At 34.3% G+C, this 27552-nt stretch overlaps 1 protein-coding gene across 1 annotated transcript; it reads right to left on the reverse strand.

Moving 5' to 3' along the window:
• Nucleotides 1-306: 306 nt before the first annotated feature.
• LOC131042305 (dynamin-2A) lies at nt 307-22304 on the reverse strand. The gene is made up of 22 exons (XM_057975645.2): nt 21475-22304; nt 19196-19246; nt 18944-19064; nt 18401-18478; nt 14597-14658; nt 14310-14427; nt 13860-14199; nt 12871-13018; nt 11350-11451; nt 11116-11235; nt 10686-10769; nt 7096-7223; nt 6461-6545; nt 6234-6372; nt 5151-5227; nt 5001-5057; nt 3950-4118; nt 3670-3833; nt 1470-1583; nt 1311-1378; nt 1044-1207; nt 307-898 (listed from the first exon to the last, which is right to left on the reverse strand). The coding sequence occupies exons 1-22, from the start codon at nt 21607-21609 to the stop codon at nt 642-644; spliced, it is 2781 nt and encodes a 926-aa protein (XP_057831628.2). The 5' UTR covers nt 21610-22304; the 3' UTR covers nt 307-641.
• Between the last annotated feature and the right edge of the window lie 5248 nt (nt 22305-27552).

Here is a 27552-nt window from a genome sequence, read left to right on the forward strand (position 1 = left end):
GCAAACATGTGACAATCCTTCCGTTGATTCAACATCGTAGTGATAAAAAGCATCAAAGACTACTTTGTCAAACTGTCAAAAACATTAAGAATATGTGATTCAAGAATAAACATCTTGTTCAAAAATGAGATAGCTTGAGACAACAAAAAAAAAAAGCAAAAAGAAATTGTATCGAGTCTTGTAGAGTGCAACTAAAGTCAGGGATATGTCAGCTTTGTATACTGCACTCAAAAAATTGTTATCACTTGACAAATTAGAATTGTTTAGGATTTAAAAAAAACCACTCAATGCAATTAATGCTATCTATGCAGATAAAGAGCATGCAAATTGATATTCCTTGATATACCATACATACACTAAATACATCTATAAAAATTCAAGTAGTAAAAAATTGGATGGATTGAATAACAAATGCAGGAGGACAAAAGACCTGCTAAATAACAGCCAACCTGATAAGATTTCAAGGAACCTTGAAATCTGTAGTGCTATAACAGATGAAACCCTAAGTACCGCTATCTTGGATTAATTTCACACAGGAAAGCTCTGATGTTATATTCAAATGTTCGAGACTAGGGGTATTACTGTGGAAAACCCACTCAATGCTTAGGGTTATCTAAATGAATCACAAATCCCAAAAATGTCTAGTATCTATACATGGAACTGGTAGAAGATGGTGGCGGTGGAGGGAGTCTGTTCGGAGTTCGTCGACTAGAATTTATTTCACCATTTTGTGCCGGGTCACTTAGCCTTCTACTGTGACCATTCATCCTTGAAGAATTAATACTTGGTGAATCTGCAACAGAATTTGAATAATCACTGGGCCCATTTGCAGCGGTATCAAATGCAACTCTCCAGTCCTCATTTGTTGAAACTGGTGTGCTAGGTCCACTTCCCGAAGCTGTATATGGACATAAACAATATAAGAAAATTAAATCTGTAATTCTAATACGATGAAAAGAAACATGCCGCTTACCAAAACTAATACATTAGATCCACTTCCCAAAGATTTAATACAATGAGAATTAAATCCGTAATCCTCATACCTCCATTTGCAGAAAAATTATCACTTGATGCTCGAACATCATGGACACTTAATTGACGAGTAAGCCTCGACAATAAAGATGCCTGTTTTTTGAATCTCTCACGTTTCCTTTTCGCATTCTGATCTTCTTGGAGAAGTTCTTCAATCTTTACTGAACTCTGAGAGCTGATTGAAATAGAATTGAAAAATCATAAATGAGGAATGCAGAGAAAGGTATATGATATAACTAATACCATTATCATATAAGCCACATGCAATTAACCTTCACCTGATAGAGCTATAAAGTTGGGTCAGCATTTCCTCCTTGGCTTTCTCAACTTGGCAGAGTACCACACACTGCCAATCATCGAAGGGAAAGTTAATAAACATGAGAACTGTAAGAAGAGTTCTTGTTTTCTTAAGTACATTAATGAAAGAATGTTCTTACTTTGGGAACATTTGCAGCAAGACTATTTAAAACAGCTTCCACATAACCACGTACTTCCTGAGCCATCATTCTCAGCTCCTCCTCTGGATCAACTGGACGCCTGGCCATTGTATCCTAATTACAAGGAATAAGAATAAACTGAATATTACCTTTGCCTCAATTTGTAATTTATGTCTTGTTAGATACACTTAAACCCATCATAATCAACTCTGCTAATCAGACAAAACAAAACAGACATTCCTAACTTTTCACTAAATACCTAATAGGGACCCAGCACAAATCTCTTCTACTGCACTACACAGAGTAAGTTTAAAAAATGCAGACTGTTAACTGAAAATAAGGTCTCTGGACATCAAACTTTGTAGAGGTGCTGCAGTTTTATTATATAGCAGCTATGAAATAAATAAATTGTTATATGGCTGAGAATTGATGCAAGTTCCATACAACAGATGCAGTCATCAACAAATATAAATGGATATCCCGAATAGTACATTAATCTGTGTGCTCATCTCGCATTCAAACTCAGTGAACTTCATAGCCGAACTTGTTCATTACCTATCTTGTAGTGCTTCTAAGATGTAGCAACTATGAAATATAAATTTTTAATGGTTGAAAATAGAGCACATGCAATCTTCAAGAAATATAAAAGGAAAACCCTATTAATAGGTGAATTTGTATGTCCATCTCCTGTTCAAACTAGGTGCTGGATCCACTTTGATGGTTTCTGTTTATTACTTTGGCTAAGCATCGCCATCATAAAGTTGCAGGGATCGTAGTCTAGGTATCTAGTCCATTACAAAATTTATAAACTTAAATAAAACACTTAAAAGAAAATAAAACAGTTAAAAGAAAGCCACCTTACACCTGAATCAAATTCAGAGGTTTGTCCTGGAAAGGATAAAAGAATAGCAACTCTATTTGGACATATTAAAATCTTGAATCCTTAAGTAAAGTTGAAGATCCAACAGATATAAATGATTTTGTTTGTATTTTATTTACACAAGGAATTGTACAATATAAACAGCACAAGTAAAACTGCAATTAATTCGGATATATGCTTATAGTGAGCTATCCTATAATTATCTTAAATACCTATGTTATTTGCAGTGAAAACTGTGTTCCAGTTGACATCAAAAGAACTGATGAAATATAAAAGCTCATCATTTTTTGGAGCAAATAGCTGCATTCCTTTAACATCATTCTTAGGTAGACGAGGGAATTCCCAGTTTTATATATATCATTTAGATATGAGATATGCCCATAGAAAATGTGATGAGGGGAGGCAGTTATGGGAGGGCTCGATATCAAACCATAGTAGAAAGATTTATACCAAAAAGGTTTATTAAGACTCAGATAATGCCTGTCACCAGAACATGGTGAACTTACCTCAAATGAAAATCAGAATTCTATTTATTACATAAGAGTCATTTTTCTTTAAACATTAAAAGGTGTCAAATTATTAGATATCAAGATGGATTTATTTGTTCTATGTTGCCAAGGCTCAAACAATACTAAAAAACAGAGCACAGGAATTATCAAGATTTGAATCAGAAATTGTTATTGCCTCTGAGAAGTGCATTTCATCCATCTTTAGGTAATATAGATAAACAATCAACACTTGTATAAATAATTAATGATCCAGTCTATTAAGAATAGCAATCCACTTGACCGATCAAAAACACAATAGCAATCCACTTGACATAATTTACTACTACAAATATTAGGGCTTGTGTCATGCAACTTGATTTTCCATCGACATCAGTTTTTAAGGTGTAAGTATTAACAAATATACTATTAAATAAATGTCACTTAAACTCAAGTGTATGCTGCAGGGACTTACCAACTTAAAAAAAAATTTAAAACATTTATGAAAGCCAAAATACAATGCAAGTATAAATCATGCACAGACACAACTCAGGAAATAAGAAAACTCGGATTAACAAGCAATGGGATCCACATAAGAATAAATGGATGATATGCAGTAGAGATATTCAAACATCCAATAACAAACATTTATGGAATATTTCCTGAATTAACTTTGAATACGATAAGAATCCTATAATTCAACCTATGCAGCCAAACAGAAATAAAACAAAGATAAAAATTCTGAATTATCATGCCTGACAATGACACAATTATGGTATCTACTAATTAATTCCCTCCAACCCGATCTCTCAAATTTAAAACACCAGTTACTTACAAGTGAACCATCTGAATGACTTGAGCGCATTGTTGAACCAGAATCAGAGGGTGACAGTCCTTTTGTCGATACGTTTTTTGATGGCTGAATAATATTCCTGATTTTGCTAACCCACTCTGTTTTATCAGCTATACTTTCTGCTTTCAGCAGCAATGCACTATGTGCTGGAACAAGAATGCCATGAAACCAATCAATGACCATTTAAGAATAGAAGGTGCCAATTGAATTTACATGTATGTGCATCTCCTGTTTGCAACATGAACCCCAAAAAGAAACACACCTTTTAGTACTGTTTTGTATGAAACCTTGTTGGTGATTTTGAATGCCAGACTTACAGCTACAGCATCAGCACCATTTGCCTTCTTTGAGTCTTTAGAACTTGATTTGGCTGGGGCTGGAGCTGGAGAATCAGAAGTACCATCTTCTGTTACCTCCTCGATAATACATTCCTGTAAAGTGAAAATGTTCATTCAGTAACAATTGCCAGCAAAACTTAGGAAAGACGTTAAATCATTAAAAAAGTAAACAGTGCATCCTAGACAATCAGGAAAAACTAATACTTGAGACAGTTTACGCAATACATAAACAGCCAAAAATATTATTGAAAAAGAGTCAACCTGTCTAATTTTTACACTTATTTGATTAGGAAGATTAAAGGTTCCAATTACAGAACAATCTTTGTATCCCAGGAGGAACTTCAGGAAAGAACCAAAAGTCCTTACAATCACAAGAAATTAAAACGTGGTAGACTTAAATGTTAATATAGATCTGCATAATGGATTTTCCTGGAATTTAATGGTGCACTCATATTTGCATTCAAACAAGTAAACTGTGAAATACATGGCAGGAATTGTTTAAATGTACAGCACACAACAATCAATTAAAAATAGAAACAGAGTGGCATAGCTGTAGTGACTGATCATGCACACAATCATAGTGCACCTGTGATCAATAGAGCTAATATGAGTATACACTTGCACAAAACTGATCCCGGTAGTTTGACTCTACAATTCCAAATCCAATTGTTCCCTTCATGTTGGCATAACCAGGAAATCCTACTTAAAGGTAACTATAACTACTAATTAGCAAAAATTTGACAATGCTTTCAAAGATGAAAATTATCAACCGCCACTAGAATGAAAACAAATTTAATTTGGGAGCTTTACAGACACATTTTGTATAAATTATACTGTTCTTCCAATGCCCTAAATAGAAAACTACTTGAATGCATATAATATTTTGGCCTTTCGATTGGTAATGCATTCAGAAATTGATAAATTTTAAAGCAAAATTCTTATTTAACAATAAAAGATTCCTTCGCAATTTTGTACCTCCAAATTAATGACTCCTCTAAAATGCCTTTCTTCTGGCTTTCTGGTGTAACCAAGCTGCAAATAAAAAGTTAAAATCAATTCACATATGATATATGACTTCCATTTTAACAATTGATAATTTTATTGCATATATATAATGCAACAAACCTTTCCAGATTTCTCATTCAGGACAAACCACCGCCGACTCCAACCATTTGTTTTTGCACTTTTCTTCAGCAAATAACCTGAAATCACCATTCTTATTTAGAAATCTTAAATAAAATTCAAGTGTATAACAAGAAACTAAATGCAGATTAGAAGAGTGATGGAGAATTTATTTTGATTCATACAGTTGTACACAAATACACACTTCTATAAAGAATGGGATAAACAAGCCCCCAACCTACCAGAACTAGATTACTAAGGGAAATTTTTTAAAATGAGAGAAAAATATCAGAACTCGAATACTTTGTATGCAGATCTAGTTTTCCAAAGCATTTGCTCTTTGGGGTTCTTGTTGCCCCTTGTCTATTTGTACTAGTTTCTTGACCACGTGTTGGTAGTCCCCTATTGTCTAGTATTTTCTTTATTTCTGCTCTTCCCCTTTGTGGGGTCTTTCTAAGTTTCTCTTCCTATTGTGAACTGCTGTACTCTTGAGTCCAGTTAACCTACTTTTGGTCATACATGGACATTAATATAATTTCTTTGTTTCTTTCTTAGCATATCCACTAAAAATCATCATAGAAAAACTAGACTTGTATCCCTATAACCTACTTTTGGAGTAGAAAAAAAAGGTAAACTGCTGTCCTCTTGAGTCCCATTAAGCTACTTTTGGTCATCCATGGACATTAATAGAACTTATCTCTTTCTTAGATATCCAATAAAAACTATTCAAGAAAAACTACACTTTTAATCTCTTGCTTGCTGAAGGTTTTGCAGATGGGAGGGGAGCTAAGTGGGCTTATTCTTGGGGTACACTCCATGGTTAAGCACACTTGATCTTGTATTGGTAAGGTTGATATCCCGAGAAGTCTCAATGCTTCATCCCTATGAGAATCACCTAGATGCAGATCTAGAGTGCTAAGTGGACTATTCAATCTCATACGAGATAGGTTAATGTGAACCACTATTCATGACACCTTGTCGATAAGTTTGACTCAAAAACTACACAATTGAACCCTGATAAATATAATAATTTTACACACCAATGGAAAGTACCTCCTACTTAACAATAGACACATAGTTAAATACCTGCTGTAAGCTCTCCATCAGGACCAGCAGTCTGCAATACAGATGTTTCCTTATTATCTTTATCTGCCTGATTGGACTTATCTTTCATTGATTTTAAGGTCCCACCTGTCTGTTGGTTACCAGGTTGAGGACTTGTTGCCTATAGAAAAAACATGGATTAGTTTTAGGTATCAGATAAAATAGCACATACCTACACATGCAATATATGATACCAAAAAAATACTGACCCTATTAAGCAAAGATTGCTCTGCATCATGGCCTTTTTTGGAAGCTCGATTTTTCATCTCGTCTTCCCTGCGTTGCCTATCTAGCCTAATTGTCATTCCAAAAATAATTTTAAAATGTTAATTAGTCGTATTTCATGTAAGAAGAAGAAAAATTATCATAGATAATTAGAAATAATGTTAACAAATGAGACAAATAATTAGCTCCTATAGCAACATGATGTATATCACACTACAAGTCAATCACATAAGTCCAAGAGTTGCCCCATAAGGACACAGTGATGTAACCAATTCAGCACAGCCCCTTAGAAAAAAAAATGAAAATAGAATAAAGTAGTACAGGAAAATAACACTACAGAATTTGCATGCATTTTTTTTTTGATGATTTACACTGGAAATAGCTTGGTTGAATAGGAAACTACAAAATCCCAAAAATTGTTTGTACACCAACTCGCATTCCCCATCATATAAAAAAAACAATAACATAAATGATGATAAAATGCATACACCTAACACGTTTATAAATATTCAAAATGAAGTTCACACCTGCTGACAATGCCAGACATATTCTTAGGACAAAATGCATTATCCAATTGCCTTAAATATCTAAGGCTTCTCACGTTGGCATAGAAAATTACCTTCTTTGAACAAGCCGAATGAAGTGTTGAGGGGGAACAAATGCCCGTTCCATATCAACAAGGGATACCACCATTTTTTTAGCTTCTACTCTGAAGTTATCCAACGCAGTAGAAGCAATTGCAACAACCTGCTCAAAAACCCAGATAAAATGACAATAGCTCATATCAGAAAACTTATTCTGAAGTTATAAAAATTATGTCAACACTATCAAAACTTTAAAACAAGGAAGGCCGATATTGAGCCAAAAGAAGTTGCTCTCAAATTTGAACATAATTTGGTTGTAATAGCTAATGTCCTCCCCAATTGTGATGTCTACTGAAGGTTGTGCTCTAAAACATCCCAGGGAGTTGATACAAGTTGAGGAAATAGAGTATATTCTTGCCCACATGAATGGTAGCTTTTTAAATGTCACTAGATGTGCATATTGAATTTCCTGATGTGCTTTGTTTACAAATGAAAAAAAAATCTTTAAATCTAATATTAGGAACTCCGCAGGAATACCTTTCTGATGTATATGATAATGCTTTTCAGAAAGGTTTTCTTGGTGAGGATATTCATAAAGGAATTACAAAACTCCTTCCTAAAGATGCATAAAAACTACAGACCTCCGAACTTGCTCAATGTCTGCTATTGGCTAAAGAAGCTCTACAGTTTCTTCTCAAGGAATCTTCATTTGCCCTCCCCACCCCCATGAAAGGTTTTAGAATTTTATTTTTTTACCTAGCAAAGATTTGATTGACATTCAATTTGCTCACAAGACATCCATCTTTCTATTAATTCATGAAAATAATGTTTCAAAATTGAAGAGCAAGTTGAACTTGTACTACAAGGCTTCTGATTCTAAACTATCGGATAAAAAATCTATGGTCATCAACAATAACAACCTTCCTCCTGATTGTTTTACAAATATTGGATGAGCCTGGCATGAACCTAATAAGGTTGAAAGATATTTGGCTATACCTTTTAATGTGGCTCACTCTCTAAAAGACATTAAATTGGGCGGTTATGGAAATTGAGAAGAAATTTGACAAATGTCAAGGACATATGCTGTCTACTGTAGGCAGATTTTAAAAATGTCGGAAAGTTTATTTTTCATTCAATCTCTACCATGCTTTGGAATGGTTAATTGGAAGCTATCAAGTGGATAAGATTCATAAATTGATAAGCGATTTTCTCTAGTATGGGGAAGATCTCTGGTCCGATGGGGAAGAAAATAGGAAGAGCATACTGAGTCACGGAGGGTGGAATGGAGTGTAAAAACCTAAAGGTGGATGGTATTGCCTGTAAAAAACTAAATTGATTATTAAATCTTTTTGACTGTCATGAACCATGGAAAGTTCTTACCCGAAATAATATTAGTAATTCAGTCTCAAAATCAAAAAAATCCTGTAATGGATTTTGCATCCACATGATATTTTGTTTTGTTAATTTTCAAGTTAAACCTTCAAAAAATCCTGTAATGGATTTTGCATCCACATGATATTTTGTTTTGTTAATTTTCAAGTTAAACCTTCAAGGTCTACTGTTTTCACAGCATCCTGAGGACCTGCAAATCTATCAAGTGGTTTTATGGGGTTAGGATCCTTTCATAAAAATTGGAAATTAAGGCATATGTGTTTGGGTGTATATGGTGGTCTCTTCGATATAAAAATAAACCTTTAGCCATTAATCAAAAGATGCTCTTCAGGGGAATGGTTCTCTAAGGGTATACAAAATTTTGATGATATAGCTAAAAATAACAAAATGGTATCTTAGAATGAATCTTAAAAGGAAATTAATATTCCTGACTCGCCAAAAAGATTTTTATTCATTTTCACTAGACCAGTAGAGGATTGTTACAACAAAACTCATATGCATTTTAATACTTAAATTCTTGAATAAGATTTATTGGTATAATGGTACTACTCTACCCAAGATTTCTAGTAAGATCGCTTATGACAAGTTAAATGATACTCGGGAGATATTATTGACTCACCTCAGTGTTAGATGCGATGAGGAATTTAGTGATTCTAAATGGTATAACCAATAAAAGCCTGTCTCAGACTGTTGTTGCTGCTCAAAAACTTGTTTTGGCAACTTCAGAAGCCTTACTGGTTTTGTCTCTATATAATGCAATATTTATAATGTTAACGAGTCTTACAAACACCCATTATTTTTACCATCCTTATACAAATAAGGTTTGGAACTTATTTATTGGGATTAGAGATAGTTGGGATAAAGATATTTCTATTGCTTGCGAGTATTGTCTTTGATTATGTCCATGGTTAAATAAAGCCTGAGTTGTCTTATCCATAGAAATTTTATGGTTCGTATGGAAAGCTAGGAACAATGAAATTTTTCAAGGTGGAGTAAGAAAGCTTTACCGATTTCATACATGAAGTTGTCCTACTCCTTATTCTTTCACAGGTAACAATGACTTTCCATATTTCAAAAGAGGAGTTCTCCAAACAGATGAATATAGGATTCATAAAACTTAACAAAAAGGATGTCATTCATGCCAAGTGGTGTCCTGAATTTGATTCAGATGATGACAAGAATGATACTCAGAATAACTATGTTATTCCTGGTAGTTATAAACTTATAATGATAATGCTGAAAATGTCCCTTAATAGATCTGAAAATCAGACTGCTAAAAAGATAAAAGAATGGTTTCAAAGGAAGTTTATTGACCACCAGACTGGACTTTCCCTTGCTGAAGATGTCTCTCTGGACAAGGCGACTCTAACTTTTGATCTGATTCCAAAACTGTGACTGACCCAACCGTTAATATTATTAAAAATAATTAATCGTTTGGCCTCTGTTAACATAACTTTATAATATGTTGTCACAGGAGTCCTTGATAGCATAAACAGTTACTTTGAGGGTTTGATTCAGATGATGTTTGATCTCGTAGTCTGCTTTGCTAATCTAGTCCATAATAACTGGGTATAGCTTTTGCTACCATATTATAACTCCTTTTTTGTAAACTTTTTGTAATATAAAAAGAAAAAACTTCAAAACCAGAAAATCGTCACAAAAATAAGTTAAGAGCTGGTGCTAAAAAGTTATTTTAGTTATAAAATCATGTGAAAAGTTTAAATATCTTATAAACCTGATAGCAGGAGTTACAAAAATCAACCAAACAAACAAAAACATTCCACACTTAATATTTTTTAGGAGGATCTAAATATTCTTTTCCAAACTGTTTCCAGACAGAATTTCCAGTTGCCCCACTTCATTTCAATAAATATATAAAAAAATTAATCTTGCTTAAAAAAGTTTACTCAACAATCCACAAATTAACACAATAAACAAAGTTTTCCAGATATTCTTCATCATAAACTCTAATAAGATACTTCAATTAACATGAACCACCACCTGCTTCAAAAAACAATAGCACAAAGGTGAAGAAATAAAGGAAGTGGATCATAATTTTAACTAAATCTGTAAAACTACTTTGGAAAAATTCATCCAGAGCAAATGCTGAAAATTCTATCATAACCAAACAAATCATTTTTCATTAAATCAACTATAACAGTCCACGTCCATTACCATGTATGCCCAGATGAAAATAGCACAATCCAAAATCTTGCATTATAGTTTCTTTTACCTCTCGCTTGAATGGTGGATATCTTCCAAGGCCTGGAGTTGATGATGCCGCTGTAGACACTATGTCAATGAGTACACGATGCACCTATTTCAAAAGAAATTCCAACAAATGATTTAGAATCGACCTTTTAAATGGGATTAAAAAAGATAAAGGTCATCAAGACATCCCGGAATGCAGACAATCAAAAAATGCAATCATTAAAATACCAAAGTAACTCAAAAATCTACAAGCCTTTCAGATCAATTATTAAAACAACAGTCTACAACCCACCTGATACTCTTCTAAAAAATATTTCAGAAAGAAAATTAAGTTTTTGGATTTCCTAAATTAATTTCAACTTAGCTTCCATGCAGCATTGATAGATTTGCTCTCAAATTCAGCATAAATAAAGCCAACTGAGATTAAGTAGTGTCTGCGACTGGAAAGATACCTCATCAACACACATTCGTGCAGGTTCCTTTGCTAGCTCCAGAACTCCCTTTATAAGGGCCCTTAATCCTTTTTCAGGGGATATAAGATATGGTTGGTAACCATCTGCTTCTAAAACAACCTAATACATATAGAAGGACTAAATGTCATTTTTTTAGATTTTCATGCAAACTTATTTCAAAAAAGTGTTAATTTTCTTAACAAATGTTGTAAACTACCCAAAAACATGCATTACCTTTTTCACATTTACGATATCAAAATGTCTATCTAAAGGTAGTTGTTTGATCCTGTTTGGAAAATTTCCCTCAAAACATGCTACCACTTTCCAACCCCCACCCTGTAAAACAGAACATTAAAAGAAAAAAATCAAGATGGTTAATGATATCAATTAATAGCTTTCAAAATCAAAACGTATACAAATTACAAAAGATTTCAAAAAACTTCCCCAAGGAAGGTGGTTTCTGTAATATTCTCTTCCTTGGAACATTTTTCATTACAACAATTTTCTTAAATTGACCAAACCCAAAACCTTCCTCTTTTGTGCAATAGATTTATTGTTTACCCTAAAAATAACAAAGTAAACTTCAACTTGTCAAGTGTACACATCTTTTATCACTTATAATAAATGGCAAAGTTTAAACTGTGATAATGTCCATTGCTCTTATACTTATAATCCTTTTTTTCATAAAAAAATTAAAAAACTGATTAAACGTTAAAGATGAACAGGATTATCCAATAACAAGAGAGAGAAAAATATCTGCCAAGTTTGATCAGTTTAAACCTAGTGATCAGTCTATTGATATTATTAAAGGAAGGATTAGCATTAGCATGAATTTTGTCAGATGGCCATTAGAATCAGGAGGCAATTTCTGTGCCAAAATAAATGAGCCAAGATCACTAGGTTTAATTGATATCAGTGATTTACAACTTACCAGCCTTTTTAAAATCAAGATTTCTACAGTAAGATTTTCGCACATAGAGAAAGCATCTAATCCCAAGCAAACTCAGCTAAACCATTTAAAGTCCTAATTCACACAAAAAATCTCAAATTCCAAGATATTGATCTTGCTCCACAACTAGTATTTAGATGGGCAACTCATTTTTGTGTCACAAAGATAACTATTCACAGTATAGAACATAGTGGTTATGTAAGAGTATATTTTAAGTTCCTTCAAAACAAGTAATCATCTAGCTGAACAAACACTGTTAACAACTTTAATTATTTGATGCCAACTTGGAGGCATCCAGGTACAAAAAAATTACTCTTTTTTATTTCTTGGAAACCATACAGAATGGTCTCTTCTGACTTATAGCTTATTATTCACATAATTTGCAAACCTATACACAAATTATAAAAAGAAATGTGAAGGCACATACAGTGAATTCCCTTTATACAATAAAAATAGACTGAGAGTTGCATACTCTTTAATCCAATAAAAAAAGTTGACAGAAGAAAGAGAAAATTGTTAGCTAGTAATACGGTTAGGAAAGAACAAAGGAGCCAAAAGCCCAGAACACAAAAAACAAACAATAAGATTCAAGATAAGTAACATGAAGCCACAGGTCAAAAAGAAAACAAAAAGGTTTAGGATAACCACACAAAAACCCAAATGATGTGTCTTGAAAAGAATTTATGATTCTCCATTGACCAGGATTGTTAGAAGGGCAAATAGTGACATAAGATCAAAACCATACCTAATTTTTAGAGGGGGGGCAAATTCTAAGAGTTATCTTTCTACTTTAAATGTTCATGTACCTCTCCTGTGGCAATGTGTTGAAGAAATTTATCTTCAAATTCTCGACATAGTTCTAGTGCAATAGCTCGAGTTCCTTCAGCAGATTGAACCAATTGCTCGCCAAGCCTTACTAATTCATCTTCAACAACTTGTGATCTACCCTCCAACCTACACAGTTTATGATCACATTTGTCAAGTTTATTTCAAATGACATGTAGTTGACTCTGACCAAATAAATTTTCAATACCTTTAATAAACTTCATGCCACAACTTCCCAACTAAAATATTATTTTTTCTTATAATCCTCTAGCCACAATATCTCTGTGAACTTTGATAATATCTAATTCAATGTGAACCACATCAAAAAAACCAAGAATATGTACAATGTAGCACAAATTCAATGACCGAGAACCATCAGGTAACAACTAATAGCATCAATTATTTATAAACCTATCAAAATGCTTGGTAAGAAGAAATCTGTAACTCCCTAAGGATTTTGAGCTCACGTACTATGGCAAACAAATAAAATGTCTAATGTAGTTGGGGAACATTCAGGAATGTTGACCAGCAATTAATTAATTCTTCATCACCAGTTTCAACCTCCAGGATTAATAGAAGTGAAATCATTCAGAGATGCAACCAGATTCATCTTGCATTGGAAATCAACTACAGTACTAATACAAATTCACTATCAAATATTACATTGTGCCCCACTAATACGAAGGCTCACTTGACATTGGCATCCATGACACAACAATAAGGTTAGGAGTCTTGTTGAAAGATACACGAAAAACAAATTTGCCACTGACCAATATCACATATTGACTAATATATCTCCCCATTAAAAGCTACCCTTGTATCTATATGCAACCAAAATAGCAGTAAGTAATACTTGCAAAATAATTAAGAACAATTAATAAGATCAAAAATACATTTAAGTGCCATACTACACTTGAAAAATACATTTTAAACAAAGCTAGCATCAAAAGAATCAGTATCACAAACACACCCTGAGAGAATGCTAGGCAGTCTTAATTTCATTCTCTTACGAATCTGCCGAGCAAGTGTTTCAACCAAAGCTATCCTGCCAAGCTTTGTTTGTGGAGCCCCAGTCAAAATTGCCTTCAAACTCTCACTCTCTGCCCTCCAAGCAGTTTCCAGTGAACTTTCACCCCCTACAGACCCTTGTGCTGAAGCAATAGCTACAGATTGTCCAATTAAAGCTACCCAGGGTATATCTTGAGTAGTGCGTGGCCCCTGGCCCAACAGCAGTGCTTGAACAGCAGCAAGGCTTTTCTGGTCAGAAGATGCTTGATCAATCTTACTGATAACACCAATGGTTCGTGTACCTGAAAATTAAAATGATTAAGGCAAAAGTAAGTAAATAAGAATAGCACAAACATATTCTGCAGCTGCATCTTCCATTTCAACTCTTAAGTATAAAAGTGGCACTACAGACCGTCAGGATCAAATTCAAGAGCCATTTTAAGAGCTCGCGATGAAGAAATTTCTGGTGCCTGTGATGCAGGAACAACCACCAATAGAATCGCATCATTGTGTTCAGCAACATTACTTATCTGCATCCAAGAGGATTGTTTCAAAAACATTAATTAAGCAAAATGCACCAAATAACATCATCTAATAATTGAAATAGAGGTCAAAGACTAATCATAGGAGAAAGCATCCTTGCTGCTAATTTTGACCAAGTAAAAAATCAATGAACACCAAAGAACTAATGTAACAAACCATGGAATCATCTGCAACACGTTGATCAAGACCTGGCAAATCAATTAGCTTCAATGGTGGTGCTGCACAATACAAATCAAAACACAAACCATCTTAAGTCTTAAACCATTTAAACAAACATAAATAATAATTATGGGTTCTGTTTACTTTGATTATAAATTTAACTAACATCAAAATTAATACTACTAATCACCACAGTCAGGCTATTTTAATGATGACTTCATTATTAATATAATAAGGTATTTCATCCAAACTATATTTGTATTGATTAAAACAGATTTTGCATGAATGATAGACCTCAGATGCCAAAAGGGTTGCAGTCAAATGATGATGCTAATGAATATTAAGTGGTTATGAAGTAAAACACGTTTAAATTCTGAAAAACATGTCTGCAAACTACATACTGCAGGAGTTAAATACTCTTAAGACAAGACAAAAACCCAGCCAACCTTGATGGCCCACACACACAGCATATCCACCCAAGGCCAAGTGCAGAGCATAGCTGCAATTTAACAGAGTAGATATCCCTTGGACATAACATCTGTAGCAAAGACATTGAACTTCAGGTGTATTTTACAATAGCTGGTCAACACCAAACATTATGTTCTTTGAAATAACATTTTGTGCCTGATACTTAACATCTATAAATTTGTAAAACTTTTAAGATTTGCAGCAATGACACATAACACAAGTCAAATGAGTTGGGATCAAATGGTAAACCATTGGGGCTTTTTAAATGGGGACTGTATTTGAATCCCAAGACCGTTTTTTTGAAGCTTGAAACATACAAATGTTGAAGTTAAATGTTGAATCAGACAAACAACCACATCAATTTCCAAATCCGAGAAGGCCTGGTGCAAGTCTAGGGAGAATTTGATAGAGGTTAGGCCCTTCAAACATGGCATCTAAACCAAAGGTCATAATATAAGGAAATATTGAACCTATCAAAAAACAACAGCGTACAAAAGACAGAATAGTGTTAGTTGCAGAGCCAGTATAGGCTAAGTTACCGAATCGGAATCAGGTACGTGGGTACGGTACGCAGGTACGGCAAAAAAAATTTGAGGGAGCTGGGTACGTTTTGGGTACGTTGGTATAAAAAACATATAAAAATCATAAATATGTATATTAAAATTTAAATATATTAATTCTAAATTAAAAAAATATTGATATATATTAAAAATTACATATATTAAATATATACTTTATAAATTTAATATTATTTTAAACTTATAATTTTATTATATAACTATTAAGATATAGTTTTACGAACAATATACTAATATAATGTATAATAATTTTAAAATAAACTATTTTATATATTTCATTATTAAAAATTAAACATATTAATTATAAATTAATATTAAATATATCTTATAAAATTTATATTATTTTAAATTTGTAATCTAATTATATAACTACTAATATATAGGTTACGGGACAATATATTAAGATAATGTATAATACTTTTTAAAAATCTATTTTGTATATTCCATTATTAACGATGAAGGTTTGCGACAGCATCCATGGATTCCGTCATGGTTATTACCATTCGCACAAACTACATTTGTCTAAAACATTTTTGTTCAACTCGAACAAATGAAGAAACTATTGCCGTCGCCTGAGCATTGCCGTGAGCTGTTGCCTGAGCGTTGTTGTGAGCCATGAGCTGTGAGACGTGAGCCGAGGACAAACGAAGACAAGCGTTGCCGAAGACAAATCCGAAATGCGTTTTCTGTCTGCTGCCGTCGCCGAAGAGAAATCGTAAATACGTCTTTTGTTTTTGTTTTAGGGTTTAAATAACCCATTTTCCTTCCGTGAAAGTCAACCTAGACGAATCCAAGATGAATCGTATCCGAATCCGAATCCAAGACGAATCGTATCCGGATTTGGGGGAAAACCTAGACGTACCGGTAACTTAGAGTATAGGATACAGCTTAGACATAAAAATTGGATCAGAATTAACTAGGCATAATCGACAAAGGCATAGGATCACCCCCACCATTTGATAATAATCATGGGCATTGTATCATCCTCACCACCAACTCCCATTCTACCAACAATTCCTCAACTCTCTTGGCTATTATGATGGAGACAGCCACCAGATGATAGTGTCGATTAATAGGTGGTTAATCAGCCATATGCAGAGTGGTGCCTCCATAGCAATAGGTAATAAAAGATCCTCCACCAACAACTGATTGGATTACATGTGTGCTCAACAGGATAATGATTGCATGTCAATATACCGTATGATTACAGCAGCAGCTATTATGTTAAATGTTTGCTTACCCCTAGAGAGTAATTAATCTTATTATGATATTTTATGCTGTTACCCATCAACAATCTACAATATTAAGACTCTAGGAAGCTCCTAAAATGTTATCAAAAATTCCAAACAAGAAGAAATAAGCTAATCTTTTCTATTTCTGTAATTAACACAAGTGACCATTTTCATTTCAGCACTAACAAATACTTGAAAATAATCAAATTATAGTTTTACTAGTGTCTAATCATTCTGTCATATTTGCTGAGTACCCAACAAGGCATGAAGGATTACAGATGGGAGCATTCTATCATTTCTATAATGCTAAATAGCTTTGGCTATGACATTTATAATAATAATGAGTATAAGACTATGAGATGATTATACTTTATAGTCTTCTTACTGGTGTCATTGGGATCCAAGTTTGGACATGTAACAATAAAAAGATGACTAAAGCCCGGACAGGTAGCAGAGTTGGCTTGGACCATGGGTTTGCTCCCCATTGGTCTCAGGTTCAACTCCGAGGCCTGGAATCACCCGATGCACCTGGCTTACGAGTGGCTTGGTACATCCCCAGGGATTAGTCTCCTATCAAGCTCACCCCTTCCTGAACCCCAACTTGGCAACAAGTAAGCCCAAGGTAAGGCAGGTTGGGTGCTGGCCTTGGGTCACAGGGGTACCCTGAGTTACCAAAGAAATAAAATAAAAAGATGACTGAAGATTATGAACTGCCTAGAGAAGTCAGATTTGTCCCATTAGACTGCTACAAATCATAAAACCAATATTATCTATTCCAGCTGTTCTTTTTGTAGTCTTTCTATAAGTATCGAGTAAAATCATTTCAATAACATTTTTGTTAATATTTTCAGCTAAAATTTCACTAGCAGTACATTGCAAACTTGTTACTACTTTAAAAACCACACTTAAATAGTTTTTGGTGGGTGGGTTGGTGGGTGAATTGTCTTAAAACCCCACCTACTAGTTTATGTTGTTTCGAAATTCACACTGCCACACAGTGCTTGGATGTTAATCTCAATACATGAATGTCTTAGTGCAACATTTGTAGCCACTTTTACCATTTGAACACAGATTACAAAATCTCAGATTATAGAAGTAATTCAAAATATCTGAGCATCACATTGAAGACTACAGTTTGAAGTCAAAACTTACAGACATGTAAAACAATCACATTTCAAATAAGAATTATTTGATCATGATGACTAGGATAGAAATTCAACTCCAGTTTCTAGTTTCTCGCATTCATCTTTTAACTAGCAGATAAATACGAGTGACAACTTGTAACAAGTACAATCACCTTCAGCTGGCAAAATATTAACAGCTTCTTTCAAAATCAATGGGAAATGAGCCAGATATCAAAAACATTGCATGTTCACACTCTGTCTAACACTAACAAATCTTAATCAACCTCACATGGTACAGCTGAACAGTGTTGAAACTGAAATCACAAAGAGAGTTAAACCCTCAATAGAATGTTTCCCTCAACTTCCATATAGAAATGCACATCATAATAAGTAACATACATGTGCTTGTGCGAAGCTTCATTGGTGGTATCCCTAGCCCTTTACTCAGCTTGTCTTGAAGCGAATGTCGAAGTGCACCTGACAAAATAAAGAAACAGCCAATTTCTTAGAACTGAGTACTTGTGGTGAGACAACACATAATTTTCGTCTTAAGTTCAACAGATGAAAAAGGATAAACAACTACAAGATCACCATTTATATAAAGATCAACTGAGGAAAGAAAAGGAATTCCCTAACAAAAAGTAGCAAGCAAGCAGATCCCAAAATTTCTGTTTCCTTTAAACAAAAATTGACTAGACAATCACAAGCACGTAAAAAACATATAATGCCGCCAATTATTCAATACAAAATGCAAAAGATCATATGTTAATTCAAGCTAACCATGCGGCGGGCATTAAAACACTCCACATGTAGATGTACCCATAACATTTATTAACGTATTCAATTATTAGAGAATGTTACCAGAGATATTCTGTATCAAAGATAGCAGATATTGATAATTATTTTTACAATCTAATTATATAGTGAGGTAAAACTACTCACTGGCAGAAACTGGCTGGGTCTTGTTCTCAATTTGGAGGAATATAGCCCTGCTGTTGACACTGCTATCTCGCTGTAAATCAATAATAATAGGTGCACGAGTTGCTCCATTTTCTCCTGTTGGCTGCCACATATAGATAAATGAAATGTGGTAAGGCCACAAAAATTCATCAGATTGGGTGAAAAACTAATACTTTCTCGTTTAAATCTAGTGTCACACTCATTTCCAAGTGACGAGAAAAAGGAAGAGTGTACCAGCAAAGGATGTCCAATCAGACTGTTCAATACTGCTGATTTTCCAGCGCCCTGTAGAAAACAGTGGTCAACTGAATAACTATGCTTGCAACCAATTGTAATAAAATAGACATATAAAAGTAAGAATGCAGAATTAGTCTGAATGGCCATAACAATAAAAACTGCTGAACAGGACTAGCCTACATCCTGAAATTAATTGATTAAAAAGAAATGTGCATATTTCTCAACCTTGGATCTCAAATAAATTGCAGGAAAACAACAACGTCAAGAATACCAAAGATGGAAATTGGCACATAACACTCTAGATTTGATTCAACAGCAGAATGCTTGGCCTGTCAACTGAGGAATGTAGATATGAAAAGCCCCAAGCAAGTGTCTCCAATGGACACTAATAATAGCATCTGATAATGGCTCTCAAGTTCTTTGACAATGAAAAATTTATGACCAGAAAAAAATCTATTAATTAAATCATAAATGAAGTTATCAAAAATTTTAAAAATATTGTTATATCAACCAATGGGTTTGGGTGGTAAGGACCAATGAGTTTCACAGCCTCAACCAAGGTTCCATTCCCACAAGCCCCTAGTTAGTTCGAAGAGGCCGTGCACCCAGCAGTATGAGTCAAACTTATAACTGTGAACCACATCGGACGCTCTTGTATTGTGGACCACAGTCCACCCCACATACTCTTAGCTCTGCCCTAAGATTTATTCTTAATTTCTACCCAAGGAAATGTTGCATACTGGTGTCCAAGAAAATTTCAAATTTATAAACAAAATAATTCACTCCCCTTGGACCTTCAGTAGCATGTGTTCCAAAACACGAGTACTGATCCCCCCTTTTGTGTTCCAATGGTTTTGAAATCTGCTAAAATCCCTCATTTATCAACAAAAAATGTTGTTATTTGACAGAGCATTTACTATGGTGCTATGGTTAGATTACAGGAATGAAAACAAATCAAAGATGTTGATCTGTTTGCACTTTTGCACTTCAGATAAAACAGACAATCCTGTGGAATTAAGCCATTTGCTAGTTGATTGATTCAGTAACGCCCAATTTGTTTAAACTTAGCAGTGACTCTGTGGAAGCCACAAAATGTTTCAACTTAATACAAAGATATTATATGATTCGGAATGATAGTAGCACATGATAACAGCACCATATTGGAAGTTTTACACAAACAATACAGACCACTAATCTGTAACGATAGAGGAAAATGGCATGCTAATTATAATGTTCAAAATCGTGATAAGCTCCACCATCTGGGTCAAATTTGGGCTTGGGACACTCAGAGCTCAAGCACTAACCCAAACTCCTTTAGATGCCACATTTTATTCTCATCTGCAGAGAACATCTCCATCAGAGGATATACACCATTCAACACAGCTTAGACATAAATGACTTTGGAATTACAACTAATCAGTGGTATGATCAACCAAACCAAACCAAGCAAATGGTGGAAAGCCCAATTGTCTCAATCTACTTTAGCAGAAAGAGAGTTTGCCCTTCCAATTGGTCATCAAAACAAAGATCATCAGTCAAAATTAAAGCATGTCCACGACACCCAATCCCATGTGCGATTTGAAAGAATGAATGGTCTAATAATGGAAATTTAAAGACGCACCTACTGCCCAGCACATCTGCTTCCTTCCATGGAAACATGTACTGAACAGAAAATTCCTAATCAGAGGTATGATCAACAAAAACCAAGCAAATGGTGGAAAGCCAAATTAAACTCAATCTACTTTAGCAGAAAGAGAGTTTGCCCTTCCAATTGGTCATCAAAACAAAGATCATCAGTCAAAATCAAAGCCTGTCCACAACACCCAATCCCAGGTGCCATTTGAAAGAATGAATGGTCTAATAATGGAAATTTAAAGGCGCACCTACTGCCCAGCACATCTGCTTCCTTCTGTGGAAACATGTACTGAGCAGAAAATTCATAATTCATTCGTGGTTGTTTTGCATCAGAAGAGGTTTACAACATCTTGTCGAAATGAAAACATCAAAGAAATCATCCATATCAATTGCCACGAAAAACACAACCACCTAAAATCAACCAACGTCACAAATAAGCCCATCATGCCCATATCAGATAAGTTATACCAGATCAATTTTTAAACACGAGATCTCCCAACAAGCAATAAGACAAAGCACAAGATCTTTTAATTATATACACCCAGACCACAATTCAATTTTCCTACAGTACCATCACACAGAAACATATCATGGATAAAGGAATTACCAAAAAAACAAAGGAATAGACGAAGAATACTCACAACATTTCCGAGGGCCACAACGTTAAGAAAAGTCGACGTCTGGCTCGAGGATTCCTCCGTGTCTTCATCATTCAGCAGAGCGGCAGCCTGCTGCATAGACTCCGAAAGTTGAATTAAATTCTCCATCGCCTCCATTTCACTAGAATTCCCCTTCCTTGGATCTGCCACAGATCGAACCCTACGCCTCGCAGATTCCCCCCACAAACTCCACCCCAACCGGAAACCCTCAAACCCTAAAACTATAAGATACTTCTACTTAGATCCCGATCCCAACAGCCCTGATTTTCTGCATCGCAATGGATCTTCAAAACCGCTATCAAAAACCAGATTCGTTACAGGCGACGAAAAAACACTGCCCTACCTGAATCAAAGCTATATCTGCACCAAAATCGACCGAAAAAACACCGATCCGAGACTGATTCCAAGTCAAACACGTTATTTGTTACAACCAGAGCCTTGAGATGCAGGAAGGGCTAGGGAATCGAAGGCCCTGGTCGGGTTTCCAAACCCTCGAAATCTTTCCCCAGTTTTTCCTTTTTTTTGTTGGTCCTCGACTCTTCTGAATACATACAAAAAGGAGGGAGGGGAAATAATGGGAAGGAGGCCAGAGGGAGAATGGAAATTTAAAACCAAAAAATTGAAGATGAAAATATGAAAAACAGATCCATACGTGTGGCTTGTTTTTTAAATAATTGTTTAGGAGGAGCTGCTAAGGGGTTTCGGAGAGAGTGGAAGAGAGAGATTGTCGGCTTATTTTTGAATTGTTGTTTGAGCTTTTTTCGACATTTTACTGTGATTTCGAGAAATATAACCTTTTGGTGGTTCAATTGCGGTTGGCGTAGAATATATCTAGTGGTTCTTATGTCCTGTTTCAAAAAAAGTAGCCTTCCGATGGATTGAAAAAAAATAATAAAAATTAGAAGAGATTGGGAAATTTGATAATGTGAATAATTTGTTAATTTGAAAATGCATAATTTCTATTTATTATTTCTTTTCAACATAGTTGTCTTTAGGGGAATGATTAGTAAGTAATGTTGTCATTATATGGAAGTTGGTAAAGTAATATGAATTTACTTTCATTCGTTCTAAAGATTTAGAATTTTGTTTTTGTTGTTATCTATTTGGTGTTTTATGTTGATTTTTAGGCATAGTTTTAAACTTAAAAAATAGGAAATTTGAAAATTTAAGAGTGGACTCAAACTAAATTCATTTTGATTATCTGTAATGAACCTATTTAAGTAAAAAAAATTAAATTGCACATTCTTGTGTTTTTTGAACTAAGCATATTGCATGATCACTTGGTATGTATTTGATTGTATTAAAACTATTGAATCAAAATCTAGGGTTTGACAAAAGGAGAAGAACTTTATCTTGTAAACTCTAAAAGATGTTCCTAAAAAGTGTTAGTCATTTATCACATGGTTAAATATTAAGATGAATAAGAATCTAAAGTTTATAGCAAAAGATTGAATTTGTGCACAAAATTCAATTTATAGCACAAAATTTAAACATGCATGCACAAATATCATTGTGTGTATATAAAAATAATCCAAGACATAAGACAACAAATATACATGTTCAAAAGTGGTCATCTAACAAGTTTACAGAGTTATAGCATAAGGAAGAATTTTCCTATATCATTGCTACAATCAACTCAATGTCAAATATAGAGTTGATCAACAATAGTCCATCTTTCTACTTCTTGAGCATTCTTTCATCCTGATGATGGATCACATAGTGTGATCTGAAACGTTGATGCAAGAAAATCACACACAATCAAAACCAAGAGCAATATCTAACAGTTAAATATAGAGTTGTCTTTTTATTTTATTAATTTTGGTGACCACTTACTAACATATTTTAGTAGCATTGTTAGTATTGAATCTAATAAATAACTAGGTTGTATTGATTTATGTATGAAAAATAATTAAACATATAATAATGTGAGTTTACTTTGTTTTACACCCCTTAAGGTTTCCTCCCTGTAGTATATACTTTTACATTATGGTTTCAAAGATCTAATATTTATGATTTTGTACATCTCATTTCAAATTTGATAAGGGTCAAACCTACTCTTTGTTATTTTTATTGTTATATGTTGATTTGGGTTTGAGATTTCATTGTTGGATATCTATTTATGCTTACCCACACACCCTTTAATTATGCTCTATTGTTAGATCATTTCCATATAACTTATATTCGACATTTAACCTTACTTGCATTCATAAGGATGATCATATGTTTTCTATCTTTATCTAATCATACTCATTAATCCTTAAGGGTGTTGTATCTTTATATCAAATGGAGGTTTCTCCATGCTTCATGCATACATTGGCTTCTTATGTATCTCGCTTTTCATCTTTCATAAAAATTTTTAGAACTTTTCCATCCATCTTAGATGATTTTACTTTATTCGTATGCATGGTCTATGATGATTAAACCCCTTGTGTGAGGGAAGGTGATGATGTCACCCTACCTTACTTTGATTCATCAAGATATGATAGTGTATGTGGTAAATTTAAACCTTTTGTAGTTACTCATGATGTCATTGATCCTTGTGATGTTATTCTTCCTACATATCATGATAGTCTTATTTTTATACTCTTAGATTTGTGTATCTTCGATACTATGTCTTGTGAAGAGAAAATGGATGGTGAATTATGTGAGCTAACTTTTACATACATCGTGCTAATCAGTCTTTTTAATAGCACTTCTTTTGTATCTTATGTTTACAATGATGGAAGAGTTTGTGGTATTTTACATAATGATGGCATACATTGTCAATAGTTTGTTATCTTCTCATGATACTCTAATGATTCATCATCTTTTAGTACACTAAATGATGATATTATTACTCTTGATGAGGAGTTATTGCTTAATGAATTTTGTGGTAATAACAATGCATCCTTACATGTCAAGTCGTTTTTACTTAGAAATTATTAATTATTGGATGATGATATTGTTTTATCAATCAAGTTGGGGGTTAGGTCCCTTACCTCATATGTATCAAAAAAAATAAAAAAACACTATTTCAAAAACGCAAGTTCTAGGAAACATCATATACCAAAAGAAGGGCCTAGCTTGGAGTTTAAAACAAACATAGACAAAATATAAGATTTTGTAGCTTTCAATAGTAGGGCAAACATAATATAGAATATACAATCTGTAAAATAATAACATATAATTTGGCTACCTAATTACAAATAATTTACAAAACTACTGCAAGGACCTACTTTAATTAACCACCAAAATGACTTGCATCCAAGAATAGAGGAAAGCTTCGAGAAAATCATAACAATTAAATTTGTAGAACCTATGTTTCAATTTTACTAGTTACACAACATGTTATTCTATGATTTTAACAACTTTTATGCCTTAGCAACATTAAATCTCTTCTACATAGGACAAGAATTTCACTATCTTGAGAAGTTGGATCATATTGAGATTAGAACTATAGATCAATTTCTTCTTAGTAGAGTTGAGAAACTTTTGAAGAGCAACCACCTCTCATTCTAGCTCCTCCATTCGTTTTTTAATGATCCTAATTGAGCTAATTGATGTTAGACCATGAAAATCATATCCTATGACAAGAAGAGAACCAAATCCCTTTACTAAATATTTATAAACCTCCTCATCCACATTGTAAGTTATCTCAAATGTAATATTTTTTAAAATTGTTAGAGATTTCATTATCACCAATCGATGACAAAAAAAATTTAACAAGAAATGAAGAACTTTTAAAGTGCCCGATGTCTAGTAGCCCCTTTAGGAAATCATTCCCTAAGACCCACAATCACCTCCATCATTTTATCCTCCTTAAAAAAAAGAAAAAAAAAGAAATCTAAATAATTATGATATATCCTTCATGAAAGGTCATTTGTCTAATAGTGAGTATGGTTGTAATAAGGGCTCCATGACATGTTGAACACTATAATAAAGTGTTGGCATTTTTTATGATTGATGTTGTGATTGTCATTGATGGACACACACTTGATTTGAGATCACTTTTTGTATGTATGAGTTAAAGCTCAACCAGTATTTTGTTCCAACCGGTATGATGTATTATAGTCTTTAGATTATCGGTGTTTTGCAGAAAGTGTTTACCGGTCTGAAGCGGTATGAAGACCCCAAGCGGTTTGAGGATCTCAAGCGGTACGAAGGAACGAAGCGGCACAACTCATATTTCCCAGTCTTCATTTTGTCAAACAGGCAACCGGTATTTTTCTTAAACCGGTATTTTGTTTGAACCGGTAATACTCTATGATGAGTTACCAACCGACATTTTGCGATGAGTTACCATCCACCGATTGTTTTGCGATGCCGACACTCTGGCAGTGCTTTTTGTGTCGTGTATTATGTCTAGATGCATTGAACCTAGAAAATTGTATTGTAATCCTATTGGACCGACATGAAATCAAATTCCTTTAAAAGGACATCATGTCTAGGGTTTTAGGTTGTTGCTATGGTTTAAGGTGGTTGATGAGTTTTTGTAAATGAGATTATAGAAGAGAAGTTCATGTCTGTGAGAAAAGGTAGAGTGTGAATGTGTTGAAGACTGAAGTAATGCTAGAATGCATTAGGAACGAGCTATCAAGGATCTAACCAAGCAATCTGTGCTATTTACTAGATCACTCACTCGTTGATTACTCGCATATTCGACAAGTCTGAAGCCCCTAACCGGGTAGGCCCAAAAAGCCTTTTGTAAATCCTCTAACAAGGTGGTTCACATCTATGGATCTAAAATCCTCTAGCAAGGTAGTCTTTAATCGGACTTATCTCCTAACAGAGATTGAGATTCCTAACAGGATCTGTTTTGGTAAAGAACATTGTATGACCTTAACTGGTCCAACCTTAACCAGTCTGGTTCCTATTCTGCAGATAGTTACTCGTGAGTTTCATCTCACCGTGGTTTTTCCCATTTGGGTTTCCACATCAAAATCTCTTGTGTTATGGTGATTGTGCTTCTGGGCGAATGCATTATTTGCTATTTGGTTTACATGTGTGCTAACCGATTTGTTTGCTAAACTGTTTTACCAGTTTACTGCTAGACTAGTAAAGTGTTTAAGTACATTGATTTTTGGCATACTAATTCACCCCCCCCCCCTCTTAGTATTCATCAATTGGTATCAAAGCCAACCTTTCTATAAGTTTAACCACTTGGAAAGAGATATGGGGGAATACACTGTGAGGGAACTTACTCATCGTCTCACTCAGTCTGAGCAAGCCTATGATGAACTTATGGTCAAATACAAGGCCTCTTAGGCAAAAAGGAGAGAACATGCTGAAAAATTGATGGAGCTAACTAAAAATAGTTCCTCTGATGAAGTGGACATGGAAGCCTTAATTCAAGAAGTAGAAAAGTTGAATGACTCCAATTCCAACCTAAGAAAGGAGTTGGAAGGACTGACTATCTGAATGTGTCGAGAGCTTGAGAACCGAAGGAAAGTTGAAGATCTTGTAAAAGACAGAGATCATGAGATCTCCAAGTTAAAACAAGAAATCAGTGCCCTAACCGCTCAACTCCATGCGAGCAAAGTGGAAAAGGAAGACATGCAAGGAGAACTGAACATAGCCATCTCCGAGAATGCAAACTTGATGGAAACAAATGTTGCTATTTCCAAAGAACTCTCTGAGTCAAAGGAAATACTTGCTAAGTTCAACAAGAGTACTGTTAAGCTAGAGCAAAAGCTTGAATCGACCAAACCTGTCAAGAATACTGATGGACTTGGTTACTCCGGTCATGAGAAAGGTGAGACCTCTGGTGCAAATGCTAAAGCATCGAAGAAGCAACTGGCATTCAAAGGTAAAGGTAAGCAAAAGTTCAAACCTGTTTGCTTTAACTGTCTTAAAGAAGGACATACTGCTAATGTGTGTAGGAGCAAAGCCTACAATAATTTTCCTTACTTTATAAACAATGTACCTAGATCCAATAAGTTCAATGGTAATTGTTATGCATGCAACAAGTTTGGGCATAGAGCATCTAAATGCAGGTCTGTTATGAACAACACTGGAAGATATCCTCAGAGGACTCAAGGAGTTGGTCTGGAACCTTTTGTGAACTGGAATCCCAACCGATTT

The sequence above is a fragment of the Cryptomeria japonica genome, chromosome 3 (assembly GCF_030272615.1).
Source record: "Cryptomeria japonica chromosome 3, Sugi_1.0, whole genome shotgun sequence".
NCBI classification, from domain to species: Eukaryota; Viridiplantae; Streptophyta; class Pinopsida; order Cupressales; family Cupressaceae; genus Cryptomeria; species Cryptomeria japonica.

Coding starts and splice junctions, on each gene's coding strand:
- LOC131042305 (XM_057975645.2), bottom strand. CDS start 21,609: ATGGAGGCGATGGAGAATTTAATTCAACTTTCGGAGTCTATGCAGCAG. Junction 5,058..5,150: donor TGAATGAGAAATCTGGAAAG/GTTTGTTGCATT, acceptor TTTTATTTGCAG/CTTGGTTACACCAGAAAGCC. Junction 1,584..3,669: donor GTCATTCAGATGGTTCACTT/GTAAGTAACTGG, acceptor CCTTGTAATTAG/GATACAATGGCCAGGCGTCC.